The sequence below is a fragment of the Melanerpes formicivorus genome, unplaced genomic scaffold (genome assembly GCF_026170545.1).
Source record: "Melanerpes formicivorus ecotype bairdi unplaced genomic scaffold, bMelFor1.0.p_v2 SCAF_5, whole genome shotgun sequence".
NCBI lineage: Eukaryota > Metazoa > Chordata > Aves > Piciformes > Picidae > Melanerpes > Melanerpes formicivorus.
The window spans coordinates 19815663-19830144 of record NW_027142357.1 but is presented as its reverse complement, the minus strand read 5'-3'; the positions used below and the strand labels follow the sequence as shown (position 1 = coordinate 19830144).

The following is a 14482-nucleotide window of genomic DNA, read 5'->3' as shown; positions in this document are numbered from 1 at the left end:
GAGATTCTGCTTTCTGTTCCCAGCCCACATATCTAAGTCTTGCTATACTGGGGAAGTAGATTAAACATTCCTCTACTCATCTATCTTGCTAAAATTGGAAAAAAATTGACAAAACCTACAGAGAAAATCCCTAATCCAAAGAAAGTAAAGTAAAAATATTAAACCCCCACATACCCATAATAATGTTGCCAACATTAATAATTCCAAATGTATTTCTTACTGTGTGGTTTCTCTGAGTCATTTTGGAATTAGTATTAGGAGATTGCAGGTGTGGAAATCAAAAGACCATGTGTTCAAAATGAAAGTCTACAAGAAAGGCTTTCATATTAGTCATTAAACAGAAAAATGTTTATAGTACTTCACTGCAACATGTTTCTAAGTCTGTGACAAAAATACAAAAGGTGATTGCTGCATCGGTTTTCTTAATGAGAAATAGTATCATAGGCTCATTGTCATTCATGCCATGAATTTTAGAGTCTTTTATTCCAAGGACTATAGACCAATACAATTCTCCTTGTGTTGACCCTTACTATATGATATGTAAAATGCTTTTATTTTACACTCACCAGGAAGGACTATGTCAAATAAGGATAGGTAAAATGATACAGATTGCGGCACTGATGTAGAGAATAAGCAATCCTTTACTGTCCAGTAAATCTGTGTAACTGATAAGGCATATATAAAATCAGACATATGCTGCAAGTCTCATTACCTCTTTTGCTTTCAGGGATTTAGGAAACAATTCTGGTCCTGCTGAACAAAACAGCGAATTACCAAATGATTTTAAAGAGCCCAGTCACCAAAAGTTATTGATACACACAAACATGATCCCAACTGAGTTTTCTCCACCTTGCACCTGTCTTCATGCTTTGTCTTCTACATAGGACACTGTTTTCTTTCCAGTACCTCTGTTTCTTACCAATCTAACTGCATCTCACTTGTATCTGTTTTCTTGTTGGCAACACAGACCTTTTCCAGAACATCATGGTAAAGCTCATGAGAATTGTGATGCAAAGGTTTCCTGAATGATGGGGTGAAAGGCTTGTGGTATGAAGGTGCTTTGAAGAGAAGTGGGGAGTTGTCCTGAATCAGTGAGCAGGACAGGAACAAGGAAGAAATAGATCAAAGGATGGTGCAGGTAGTTTGGAGAGGAACTCCTTCTAAAGTTCTAAAACCCCCTTTGCTATGTCATTATAAATAGGTTTAAAGATTAGCATCAGAGAGGAGAATCAGTATATTGTTTGTAGGCTTTACAGAACAGTTATATTACTACATGCTTTTAAGTTTGTATACCATCACGTTTCACAGCCTTTACAGCATACAAATCTCAGAAGAACTCATATGCAGGGTTTTCTCTTTATTCTATTATATCCTGATTTTTCCTTTGAAGTCAGTAGGTGCTGTGTATCTACAACAGATAATACATTTTGGTTCCTGCAACCTATACCATGCTGAATGTGGCCCTACTGGATTCCAAACATGCAGGATAGTTCTGTCAGTCTTGATTTTATTCCAGGACTCTAGAGTGATACATTAGTTTAGACTATTGTTTGAGGCAGAATTTATGCGCTCATTCTGGACTTATGCTAATTAACATAGCTTCCATATAGAAGCACAAAACGTACTTAAAATCAGCTGAAGTGAAAAACTTGAGATTCCTCGAGAGAAGTGAAATCTTAAAGGTTTTAAAGCTGCTTGAGTCAATCTTATCTTACCTTGTCTCCCAGTTGTGTTTTAGGGACAAAGGATTGTAAGTCGATGCCTTGTGCTAACAATTAGATTCAGTACAGCCAGTCTAAATTAGAAGCGTCCTGATGTTGAGCAATACTTCAACAGACATAGGAATCAAGGGAGTACATTGGTGGCTGGAAGCCAGCTGCTCCCCCCAGGTATTCTCTTGAACAGATGGCCAGAACTGAGGACTGAGCTTCCAGGGTTTTCTGTGAGTTTCCTTTGAAATTAAACAGCTTTATGATGCCAATGGGCAGGTTGTATACTCTCTGTCCACTAATTCCTCACTACATCATAAATATAATTTCATTAGTATGAAGTATTATATATAGCACCCCAAACTGCCGTACAAAATAGGTAAACCCCCTCCTGTTCTTTGTTTTAACAGTTTTATTTGAATTGTTTGAATCTGCTTAAAGTTCTTGATATAATTAGTAGTTTCCACAGTAGCCCTCTTTTGTACCTTATTATTGTATATTCGGTATTGTATATTCAGTATTGTTTTAAGCTCTAACAACTATAATTTACTCTTTTGAGTCAAGGTTTTCATAGCACATTCCTGCTTAAGGGAAATTTGATTTTTTTGTGGAAAATATTAGCAAGGGCTCTTTGACTGTATTCAAATACAACTGCTGAAGGAATGAGTATTTGTATTGGCAAGAAAAAAGCAATTAAATAGTCAAGGTATGAAATTCAACATGATCTGCTTTATGTCCCACAGTGCAAACAGAAGTTTGGACCCTGTGCTTTCTGACTCAGTCTTACAGGCACAAGAAACTGGAAGGCTGATTGATTTCTGGTTTTCTGTGGCTTAAAGGCTTCTGCATCGCCCTGTCACTCCTTTGTAAACTGTGGAAACTTAAAAGGCCAGTTGATCTTTCGCATACCTCAGCTGGCAAATCTCCATTTCCCAGCAGCAATCTCCTTTGAAAGCAGCTGCTATTCCAAATTTTTGGCTGCATAATGTCTCACAAGTCAAATTCTAAAAAGTCTTGTGTTCGAGAGGGAGAAATTAACATTATTGTGGAGTTTCATAAATGCTGAAAGAGAAGGATCTGTTTCTAAGATTTTCACACCACCAGTCATTTTAATGATGCATAATCCTTTATGTTTTCCCAGGTGAAACTTCACAAAGGTGTAACAGAAGGCCTGTGTAGACATAGGTGAAACCGAGCACAAGTGCATTTTTGGCCTGCATCTCAAATATCTTTTGGGTCATCTTTGTCACATGAGTAGCTTAGAAAAGTAATGAAAAATGGGCACTATGAGGCACCAAGAGGAAGTATGGTCCCTATGTTAATGAAGTATGCTTCAGCAATTTCTGTTAGTGTATAATCTTATTCACAGGTGAATGGGTACTTGACCCTATTAACATAAGGCCAGTTCCCTGGGCTTGTTATGGTCTGAATTCTTAAGAGTCATTGGATAATCTTAATTCTATTTGATTTATCATATGAGATATGTACTGCTTATTTGATACCTTTTATTTCAGGAGAATGTGCACTGAGCTGGGATCTGGGATTTCTGATTTCAGCATCTTCTGACATCTTTGTGCAGTTTGGACACCCTTTGGTGGACAGGATGGTATCTAAATCAATCAAATACTTATTCCCTGATGCCTAAGTTTCTCTGAGATGTTGTCATGGTAGGGCCAAATGGCCCCAGCACAAACCCAGACAGACACTAAGTTGTCTAGACATGGTCCCTCTCTCTCTGCTTCTTCCTGCAGAAAGCCAGGGTAACTTGGGAAGAGGAACAAAGGGTACAGGACCATGTGTGTCTGGTAAACAACCATGTAGCCTTCCTATTGGGTAACTATGTGCTGATTTCATGCCCTATTGGTACAATCAGTCTCAGGCAAGATTTATATACAGACTGATTTCTAGTTGCCTGTGCCTTGCTTAGCCTTGCTTTTGCTTTGCCTTTGTCTTGCTCAAGCCTTGCATGCTTGAACCTGCTTGGACCTTGTCTGGCTTAAAACTGCCTCGAGTTGCAGAGCCTCGAGTTGCCTGGTCTAGTGCCTGGGATATAGCCATGAGCATACACACCGCAAGCTATGAGAGGAGCCAAGCCTGCCTCCCCATGCAACCATGATTTTGCTGTGCCTCAATTCACCCAGGACAAAACAAGTGCCCATAGTGATAGCATTGTTAACAGCCTGCCGTCTGCTGAAGCAAGACCAGCCATCAAAGACTGTGTGGCATTCCTGCTGCCAACCTGCCATGCTTGGCACATGAGTGCCCCAAAGCCTCTAATACACAGCAGCAGCAGCACCTCCCTACCTGGGTACAACCAGCTGTGAGTCATTAACTAACTGCCTCTTTGGCAAAACTCTTCTTGTTGAGTCTCCCCCCACTGTGGCCGAGTGCCATTTTGCTCCCAGGATATTCTCTGTTAGTTCCTTCCAGTTTACATAAAATTGTTTACATTGTTGTCGTTGCCCAAATACTGTACATTCCCATTGTAAAGATATCTAACGGTACATTTGGCAATTCTCATATTAATAAAGGTTATTAATATTTTAATATATCCATATAGTTTATAATAAAGGAAAAATATAATGTATCTCTTTTGTAACATATGTTTCACTCATGTCTTAATTAGAAAGATATGTGATTACTCATAATCCAACTGCCAGAAGTATATTTCATCTCTTTTGCTCTAACTGCTCTCTAACTCAGACACTTCTGAATGAAGTATGAATATATACAGGATTCCTACCCCACTCTGGGCCTGTCTAAATTGTACATTTACAAAGTGTTAAACACTCATCTCTGAGTGGTGTCTGACTTCTGCCGACAGTCAGACACTCGAACAACATCCCCTTCATGCTGCAGGCTCTGCATTCCTTGGAATCAAAAGCATTGGTGACTGCAAAGGGCTGTCACAGGGCTGGTAGGTTGCTTGCTCAAGGTTTTCACAAGTTGAATTTCAGGACAGAATTTTGTTTATCAAGGGAATATCCCCGCTTGCTACCTTTTATGGTGGCCTAGCCTGTCCTCTAGCGGTTGGGTCATTAAACATTACATGGGAGAGGACTTGACAGGTGGCTTGAGGGAACACTGAACGGTTGCAGAGGGGGTGGTTTTGCACCGAGCTACACTGTTGCTATGTACAGAACTGCTACTGGTATGTGTAATGCTGTTAGCGTCAGTGAAACAGCCTGTGACAAAAGATAAAGGCGTTCAGCTAGGAGTCGTTTCTGGGCTTCTTCTCCGGCCTGAAGCCAGTTAAAAGGGAAGTGCACCTGCAACTTAAACTGGGTTGAGGGGAGAAAGGGCAGTAAAGGCTGTCGTGTGACTACTCTGGAAGGAAATACTGCAGTATGTGGAATAATGTGATTAATGTTTTATAATGGAAGTACAAAATTAGTGTGATGTACATACTATGTTATAAATCATTAATCTGAGAATGTAGAGTTTCTTATATTTGAAGCTCCTCACTGTTGGTTCTCAAACACTGACATATTGAACAATGAATAGCATTGATTTTACTCAAGTAGACTGATTGCTTAGATGCAAGAATTACTCATTTTTCCCCCATGGACTATAAAGGAAGGGCTGCAGCTTTGATCTCACTGACTGGCAGCCTCCCTATTCCTCTAGCATGCATTTTACTTCTTTTAAGGCAAATGAAAGCATTGGCTTTTGTGGCATTCTCTTCTGCTATGTCGATTTCCTAGCTGTATCCTTTTAGCAAAAGGGATTTTGGCACATATTTCCTTAGACTTTTCATCATACTATTCAATATCCTGATGCTAACAGGTATTTCTGTTAAACTACTGAAGAAAGTGTGGCAGCAACAAAGCTCTTGAAAGGTATGATGTGAAATGTGTAGTGCATGTAAGAAAATTACTCTTGGTACAGGGAAAGAGAGCAGAGGGCAGAGCCCATGGAGAACTGTAAAAGGCACCAGGAGATTATCAGCATCTGAATTAATAATTTGTGTCCACACTGTAAAGCAGAGAGGAGTTACAAGCCTGAAGGAAAGCATAGTTTGAGTTTTACTTTGCAATCCTGTAGCCCCAAATGTCTTGCTGAGATTTGTGTAGCTTCTTACCATTTTCCCATGCTGCTAAAGGCAGTTTGTGTTGACTGCGAGCTGAATCTTATGGTTATCACAGATTATTTGGGAATATCTGAAAATATTTTGCAGAAAATATTTCACATAGAAATTCACAAAACCTGCTGCTCTGCATTCCTTCTTCTGCTCATCATTTTTTAAACCATGTATGCATTAACATCCTTAAAACCCTTGCATCTTGCAAGCCACCCTATCACAACAAAAGGGTGAATTAAGAATAAACCAAACCAGGTTGGGTGATCTTTGTTGTAGGCTAGACTACACCACTCTAGAAAGGTTATAGGCATAGGTGACTCTCTTCTGAGAGGAACAGAAACTCCAATATGTCTGGGAGATTTTTCTCATAGGGAAGTATGCTGTCTCCCTGGAGTCTGGGTTAGAGATGTCACTAGGAAACTTGGTCCTCTGACTATTACCCATTACTGGTATTCCATGTAGGTGGAGAAGAAGTAATGACTGTTTAGTCCAAGAGCAATTAAAAGAGATGGGACGAGTGGTGGAAGATTCCGGGGCATGGATCATCTTTTCTTCTGTTCTTCCAGTCACAGGCAGTGACAATGGAACAAACAATTGAATCCAGTCAATTAATATATGGCTCCATGGTGTCACTGCCACACATTTGGGTTGATTATGGTATGGCCTACATGGCATCAAGGTTGTTGACATCAAACAGGAGACACCTTTCTCAAAGGGGGAAGAAGGTCTTCATGCAGGGAATTGCAGGGCTCATTGACAGGGCTTTAAACTAAGTGTGAAGGGGGTGTGGGATACTATCATCAGCCTTCTAAGTGACAAGGTGTGGGATGACACACCAGGGTTGGTGGGATGGGGGGACAGTAAGGGCCTGAACCATGCTGGGGATGCAGCAGCACACTACGGAGATGAGCCAGGGGCTCCCGAGGTAGTAGCAGTCAACAGGAAAACATCAGGGAAATACCTTAACAGAATTAAGGGCTATTTTTCTCAAAAGGGGACATACCCAACAGCCCAATGAAGTGCCTCTACAAAAACGCACGCAGCTACCTTGCTGCTGGAAGGCTACAACGTAGTGGCCATTACTGAAACCTAGTGGGTTGAATGCTGTGACTGAAGCGTGGCTTGTATCGATGGATGCAAGCTGTTCAGAAGGGACAGGAGGGGTGGAGGTATTGCCCTTAATAGTAAGAAATTAATTGAATGCAAAGAGATGTCCCTAAAGAATAGTCATGAGCAACTGGAAAGCTTATGCATAGGAATTAGAGATAAAGGCAACAAGTGGAACCTTGTGGTTGGAGTCTACTACAGGCCTCCCAATCAAGAGGAGCCTATTGATGAAGCGTTCCTACTTCAGCTACAGGAAGCATTGCATTCACAGGCTCTTGTTCTGCTGAAGGACTTCAACTACCCCAACATTCGCTGGAAAAGTAACACAGTGAGCTGTAGGCAAACCACGAGGTTCCTGGAGTTCCTTGATGATAACTTCTTGAGACCCCTACCTGAGGAGATGCAATCCTGGATCACCACTGGAGGTGAGCTCACCAGGGATGCCAAGATTGGAGGCAGCCTGGGCTGCAGCGATCACGCACTGGTGGAATTTTCAGTACTAAGGGACATGAATCAGCCAAGGAACATAGGCAGGACCCCGAATTTCAGAAAAAATCCTGAAACGTAGGCTGCACCCTCCTTTGCTCAACTCCTGTGGGTTTACTACTGGGGGCGCAGACACACGGGGATCGGGAAAGCTGTTAAAATACTCCTGAACTGCTTATTATTAAAAAGCTTGTATTCTCCCCACCCCAACGCAGATATCTGTGGTGAAGCAAGGGCAGGGATTAGTAAACCGGGCTCAAGTGTGCATACTGAAAAGCTCATGAAAGCCGGGGGGAGCGACAACACCTTACAGGAGGGGAGCAACTCCTTTTCTCCCCCTCTCCGGGCCCTTACCTGTCGGCGGCGGGGCGGCAGGGCCAGGCCGCCTCAGGCGGCCGAGGCGGTGCTAGGACACAGCTGAGCCGCGGTCCGAGGCAAACAGGAGCCCAGCACATCTACATTCCCCCGCCCCGCTGCGGGCAGGGCGGGCTGCTGCGGGGGCCTGGGCGAGCCCATCGCGCCGTGCGCGGAGGGAGGGAGCGAGGGAGGACGGGCCAACCGACCGGCGGGCGAGCGGGGGGAGCCGCCGCCAATCGGGTACGCTGCGACCTGATCCTTGTCCAACATGGTCGCCGCTCACACCTCCCATTCCTCATCCTCCAGCGAGTGGATCGCTTGCCTGGATAAAAGGTACCGGTATCTTCACAGGAGCGTCTGCGGAGGGAATGCTGTGTGCCTGTAACCTGCACCCCTGTATGCATGTCTATGTATGTGCTGGCACCCTGCTCCCCATCAGATCCCGCCTTACATAAGGAGCGTGCAGGTGGGAAGTCAAATGCCTGAAAGGCTCTGCGCCGGGGCAGCCGGAGCAGGACGAGGGCTCGAAATGCTCCGGGCAGCAGGAGCGGGCAATCCCCACTGGGGTAACTGCACACCGCCTGGATCCGCTGCCCGGAAAATGCTGCACGTGGTGGAGGAGGGGGAGCTCCAGGGCAGGATGAAGGCGCCGCGGCCCGGGGTCTGGGGCTGCGGTTGGACACTCGCCATGCTGACCACGCTGGACCCGCTGTCCGCCGCGTTTTGGCCCAAGTCCGCCCTCTGACTTGCGTCATAGCCCGTCAGCTCACCAGCCCCGACCTCGCGTCTGCACACCGGCCTCGCCGCACTTGTCAGCGCACCGGCCGCGGCCTCGTATCACCTCAGCACCCCGCCCCGCTCCACTTCACAGCCTCTGGCCCAGCCGCCTCACAGACCGGGCGGGAAAGCACTGACCCTCAACTCACACCGCTCAGTGGCTCAAGCAGGGGCAGGACCGTTGGCTGGAGACTAAAAAAAATCCCAAAACCCAAACAAAAAAAGCCCGTCCGCTCCGAAGGAGGATTCCTTCATTGGCGACAAGCCTCTTCTAGAGCCGGCTGTGTGGGTGGGAGTTCTGGCTGCCTAACCTGTGAGCAGAGGTGGTGTGCTACCTTCTGAAAATACAGTCAGATTATTTCTTTACTTTTGAAAATAAATGCCTTGGAGTGCTTTCTCTGCGTGTTGCAGCAGAAAGTCTCTCAGGGCTGATTTGTGTGGTGGGTGGTTTGAACATCCTTTGCTATATGCCTACCTTCAACTCTGGACTCCCTCAGAAGCAAGGTCGTTTGATTTCTGAACCCTCACTGTATCTCCTGTAGTCTAGGAAAATCATTAACAAAAATTTAGACCATAATTGTTCTATGTGTTTCAAATGAAGCTGTCAGAACTCACTTACATGGTATATAGCAATTTACTGAGCATCATTAGTCAGCGTTTGACAGTTGATGCCATTTGGACTACATTGTGGAGAGAGAGGCCTTTGCGTGGAGAAGGGAATCCTTCCTTTTCTCCCAGTTTTTACCATTTCCAGGTAATCTCTTACTGTTGTAGGACTGCATGTCTAATACGGTTTTCTTTAACAGTCCAGGCAGCCAACTGTAAGAAGTTAATGCAACTTTTGGTCTGGCCGTCTATTTTATTTAATATAATTTACTGGTTTATTTACTATGATTTGGTATTTTATTTACTTGATTTACATTTTTATGTGATTGGTAAAACACACACTGACTTCTGTGTGTTTTAAATATCTACCCTTGTTTAATTGTGACAAATCCATAGAAATAACCCATTTTTCACATAATTTGGATCTGAGCAAAATCATGAACATCCTGCATGCTTGAAGTTTTCTTTGTATGTAGCTAAGCTGGTGTATTCTTGGAGCAAGTCTGTGGGGTTACATGTGCAGCAGGCAGTGCAGTGGATGTGGAAACTCAGAGCATTATAGACATAGCCTAAGTACTTTCCAGCACTCATGCAAAGATGCAGTCTTGTGAGAGTTAGATAACAAGTTTATCTTTCCGCATCATGCAGCTTATTTTCTCATCCTGTGCAATGGTGTATTCTTTGACAAATAATAAAAAAGCCCTTTCCATATTTTCTCAGGCCAAAATACTTTTTATTATAGCTTGCTATAATCTTGTAGGTCTGTGCATTTTGTTGCCTATATGAACTCAAGGTAAGTCATAGTGAGAGCAGGAGTCCTTTTTGAAATGGATAAAATCTGTTGTTATTCCCTCCTCAGGGGCTGGGCATGTCCAGTATCAGCTTCCATTTTTACATATGGTGGTAGTAAGTTACACACTTGTTCTGTGGATGGGTATTAAGAGGAAGAAATAGCAATTACCCTAGCATTCATCGGAATAAACATTGTCGTTGCCCACCAGAGCAAACTAGTACATGTGTACATCTATTGGGACATGGTATCGTCAAATTTACTTGGTAGTTTTCAGAAGTGGCACATGATTGGGGTGGTGGTGCTTGTGGAACTATAAGGTTTTCTCTTTCACCAGACCATATTGGAAACATGTCTAAACTGTCATTGCCTGACTTATTTCTGGCATGTTAATACTTGATCTCTGAAATCCTGTATTCTGAGAAGACTATTTTTTTTTTTATAATGAAAAATTATATTTCAGCAAAGGAATAAAACCTCATTAAACCAGCTAGTTGTGTTTGTGGGATTTGAACACTTTTTCTTCCTCATATTAACCAGCTTTTTATACCAGCAGTGAAAAATCTCATATGTAGCTTTTAAATGTATCAGAAAGGCAAAACAAAGTAAAATCAGGTAGATGAGTTGTTGAACTAAGTTCCTTGCTGACACCTTTTGCCATGCCTTTATTTAGGGCCACAAAGATGATCCAAGTGCTGGAGCACCTCTGCTGTGAGGACAGGCTGAGGGAGTTGGGGTTGTTCAGCCTGGAGAAAAGAATCTGGCAGGGACCTTAGAGCTGCCTTCCAATACCTGAAGGGAACCTACAGGAAGGCTGGAGAGGGACTTTTTGCAAGGGTGTCTAGCAATGGTGAAACACTGGAACAGGTTGCCTAGGGAAGTTGTGGATGTTACCTTCCTGGAGGTGTTCAAGGCCAGGTTAGATGAGGCCTTGGGTAACCAAGTCTAGTTGAGGGGCATCCCTGCCTGTTGCAGGGGCATTGGAGTAGATGATTTCTGAGGTCACTTCCAACCTAAGCCCTTCTATAAATTGAAAGCATTCCCTCAAACCCAGGTGGCTGCCAGATATTTTTAAAATACAAGTGTTTTTCTTATTTAGTGTGACATCAGTTTTCATCAGCTTCTTATAATTTGCTTCACTTAACAAGGTCATCATTCTTGTGATAGTTAACTTTTTTCTGTTAGTATTTTCTGTACTGTATTTGGTATGATCACTTCTGCTGCTTTATCAGTATCCTCAGTCAGTGTTTCCTGAACTGACTTTACACTTTTATCTTTGAATTCAGCAGTTATCAAAATGTATGTATGTTAAGATAAATCTGTAGAAGTTATTTCATAGTTACTGTAAGCTTAAAATTTTCATTAGCAGCAGCCATGCAGGTAGTAAATGGTAAAGGTGCATTTAGCATGGTGTATTGGTAGATGGCAGTGGCCAGAGTTTGAGTCAAGGGATAACATAATTTGTCTGTATTGTTCAATTTTAAATTTCATTTGCAATGTATCTCATAGTCTGTCTTCATATTAAAGTGCTTTTAATGCCTATTATGAAGTTGCAGTGCTGATTAATGTAATTTCATCCAGAAGTATGTCTGTACTTCTGTCAAATGAAATTTTAGCTGTCCTGAGCTCCAGTTCATGTTTGTGACAGGTGGAATGTTTATTGGATAAGGGTTAGTCACACCTTGGTTGCAAAGCAAGCACGATACATAAAAACTTTTATCAATGAAAGGGGAAATTTTCCATGCCATTCTGCTTCTTAAGTATTTTGTCTTTGTAAAAGGCATATGAAGATGATAGTATAGCTGTATTGTACAGATAGATATTTATCTCAAGTTAAAAATTACACTATGGATATCATTACTTAATAAATACATAATTTGCCATTCCACTGATAAAACAGATTTGAAAACTGGTTGGAAGGATGCATAGCTTGTAGAGCAGGGTATGTAAAGAAATAAAGTGCACTTGATTGCTCTGTCTTATCGGTTGGGCTTCATGATCTTGGAGGTCTCTTCCAACCTGGTTGATTCAGTGATTCTGTGACCCCCCAGTCATTTTTTCAATTTAGCAGAACAGGACAGCCTCACCAGCACTGTCTTAGCAGAGAGGGGCTAAGCTGAGTGAGATTGCTGTCTAGTGAACAGTGGTGATCACAGAAGAGTGGCTTAAGTGCTCTGGTATGGTCTCTGGAAAAACCTTTCCAGAGGTTTTTGGACCCATGTAGGAGGGGAGGGGAGATTAACTTTCTTGGGGTTGGTGTTTGCAGCCCATCTCCCTGATCTGCAGAATGATTCCTTTTCTGGCTTAATGCCTTCCATCAGTGTGGCTACAGTGACATTAAAGCTTGAATAACTATCTGCCATCAGTAGTATTTTTCTAATTAATAGGCTTAATCATTTATGTCATAAGGAATCACAGAATCATAAGAGTTGAAAGGGACCTATAGTGATCATCTAGTCTGCCCCACATGGCTAAAGTTAGTATACTTACAACAGATTGCACAGGATCACATCCAGGTGGGTTTTGAGTATCTCCAGAGAAGACAACTCCACAACCTCTCTGGGCAGCCTGTTCTAGTGGCTCTGTCACCCTCAGAGTAAAGACATTTTCTCTTATGTTCAGACAGAACATCTGTGTTCTAGTTTGTGTCTGTTGCCCCTTCTTTTTCTGCTGGGCACCACTGGAAAGGGTCTGGCTCCATCCTCTTGACACTCACCCTCTATGCATAAGCATTGATAACTTCCTTTCTCAGTGTTCTCCAGGTTAAACAGCCTCAAGTCTTTCAGCCTCTCCTCGTAAGAGAGGTGCTTCAGGCCCTTACTCATCTCCACAACTCTTTGCTGGACTCTATCCAGTCATTCCTTGTCTCTCTTGAAATGGGGAGCCCAGAACTGAACACAGGCTCCAGATGTGGTCTCCCTAGAGGAGAGTGGAAGGATAACACCTTTGTCCTACACTCCAAGATGCCCTTGGCCTTCTTGACCATGAGGGCACATTACTGCCTTATGGTTAACCTGTTATCCACCAGGACTTGGCTGTTTAATTATTCCAAACTGTGCTCTAACAAAAGGCCACATTTACAGAAATTTAGTAAGATGGCTGCAGTGAGGAAGTAAATTTATGTTGTCCTGATGTTCCATCAAAATGGATATCATTAATGTGAATTTAATGTTGATTACCACAGTTAGAATGATAATTTTATTAAAAGATGGTTTGTAGGAAGCAGTTGAACTTTGCCTGAGTTTTGCAGGCCTGTGGAAAAGCTGTTAATTGATGGCATGGTGTTTGATTATCCTCATGCTTTCTCACTAAGTAAAACCATTCTTCTGAAACCAGTCTGATTGTTATAAGATCTTAAGCACTTAATAGAAATGAGTTTAAGTAATACTGCTACTACTGTTACACTGCAATCTGGAGTTTTTACACAGGCAAAATTCTATGTCCTATTATGGACTAAGCCACTTCAACTTGGGACACCTATTGTTAGTTAATTCTTTAATCCTAAACATTTGAGGACATTTCCCAGGAGCTCTGATCGAATCCAAAGGCATTTTGTTGTCAGACAACTTGGATCCCAGTTCCTTTTTGTGCTTTGTCATGATTTTAACCAAGCAGTTAAATCTTAAACTGTTTGTGTCTCATCTGAAACATTAATCAGTTGTTATTCTGGGATACAGTTAAGATTTGCATGGTTTGCATGCTGGCTGCTGCTGGCTTGGTTTCTGTTGGTTTTGTTTGCTTGTCTCTTTTATTTTATAAACACAACTAGAGGACAAAGTACCTTTTCTAAGATAGATTAATGGTTAGATCTTTTACTGAAAGCCTCTCCCAAATTCCAGTTAATTTTCAAATGGGCTGGATCAAAATGTGTGTCCTCCCAGTAAAAATATTTGTGGAAATGTAGTTCCACACACAATTAAACACATTATATTCTGAAGAAAGGCTGTCGAAACAAACGGCTTGCAGTAACGAATTATTAAAGATTGTAAGGAATATAGTATTTTTCAGCTTACTACTATGCATATTACTTAGAAGTTTGAATTCCTCTTTAGAACATATCTGCGTGTACCCCTTCAAATACTTATTTCATGTACTCCAAGTGGAAGTAACTTCTGCTAATACAAAGCATACTAGCTCAACTGCTTGCTATAGTAAGCCTCTAGAAACACAACTTTAATCTATCTTTCCCAATGTATACGAGGTTTGATTTCTCACGGCTGTGCTGATGTTTCAAGGTCTGAAAAGTGTGGCTCAGCTACCTGTGAGATTCCTATCTTTCAATGGTGACTCACTTTACTGGGGTCACAAAGCAGTTTTGTCGTATGCCTGACTCAAGGGACTCCTTGACACATCAGTTGAAGTGAGCCCTGCTCTCACCTTCTTCTGAACTAGAGGGAAATCCCGTCTCTTGCCCCTTTAGCAATTCTCAGGAAAAAAACCTACAGCGTCTGTGAATTAATCCCCCCCAGTCTTGTTCTTTTGACAGGAACAGAAGTGGAAAAGATTTCTGCACTCACATTTCAGAAAGTGCTGAGAGCACAGTGTTGATTAAGCTTTGATGCATGTTGT

At 42.4% G+C, this 14482-nt stretch overlaps 1 protein-coding gene and 1 long non-coding RNA gene across 6 annotated transcripts in view; one reads left to right on the top strand and one right to left on the bottom strand.

The window, feature by feature from the left end:
* Window positions 1-7836, bottom strand: part of LOC137441294 (uncharacterized) — a 74616-nt gene extending 66780 nt beyond the window's left edge. For both annotated transcript variants that reach the window (XR_010987373.1, XR_010987372.1), the window contains exon 1: window positions 7738-7836. This is a non-coding gene — a long non-coding RNA (uncharacterized lncRNA). The remainder of the gene's footprint in view (window positions 1-7737) is intronic.
* A 103-nt stretch (window positions 7837-7939) lies between these two features.
* The window catches only part of RAPGEF4 (Rap guanine nucleotide exchange factor 4), a 146508-nt gene continuing 139965 nt past the window's right edge, over window positions 7940-14482 (top strand). For all 4 annotated transcript variants that reach the window (XM_068138574.1, XM_068138573.1, XM_068138571.1 and 1 more), the window contains exon 1: window positions 7940-8073. In XM_068138574.1, the coding sequence (XP_067994675.1) occupies window positions 8009-8073 (65 nt within the window). In that variant the 5' untranslated portion in view covers window positions 7940-8008. The remainder of the gene's footprint in view (window positions 8074-14482) is intronic.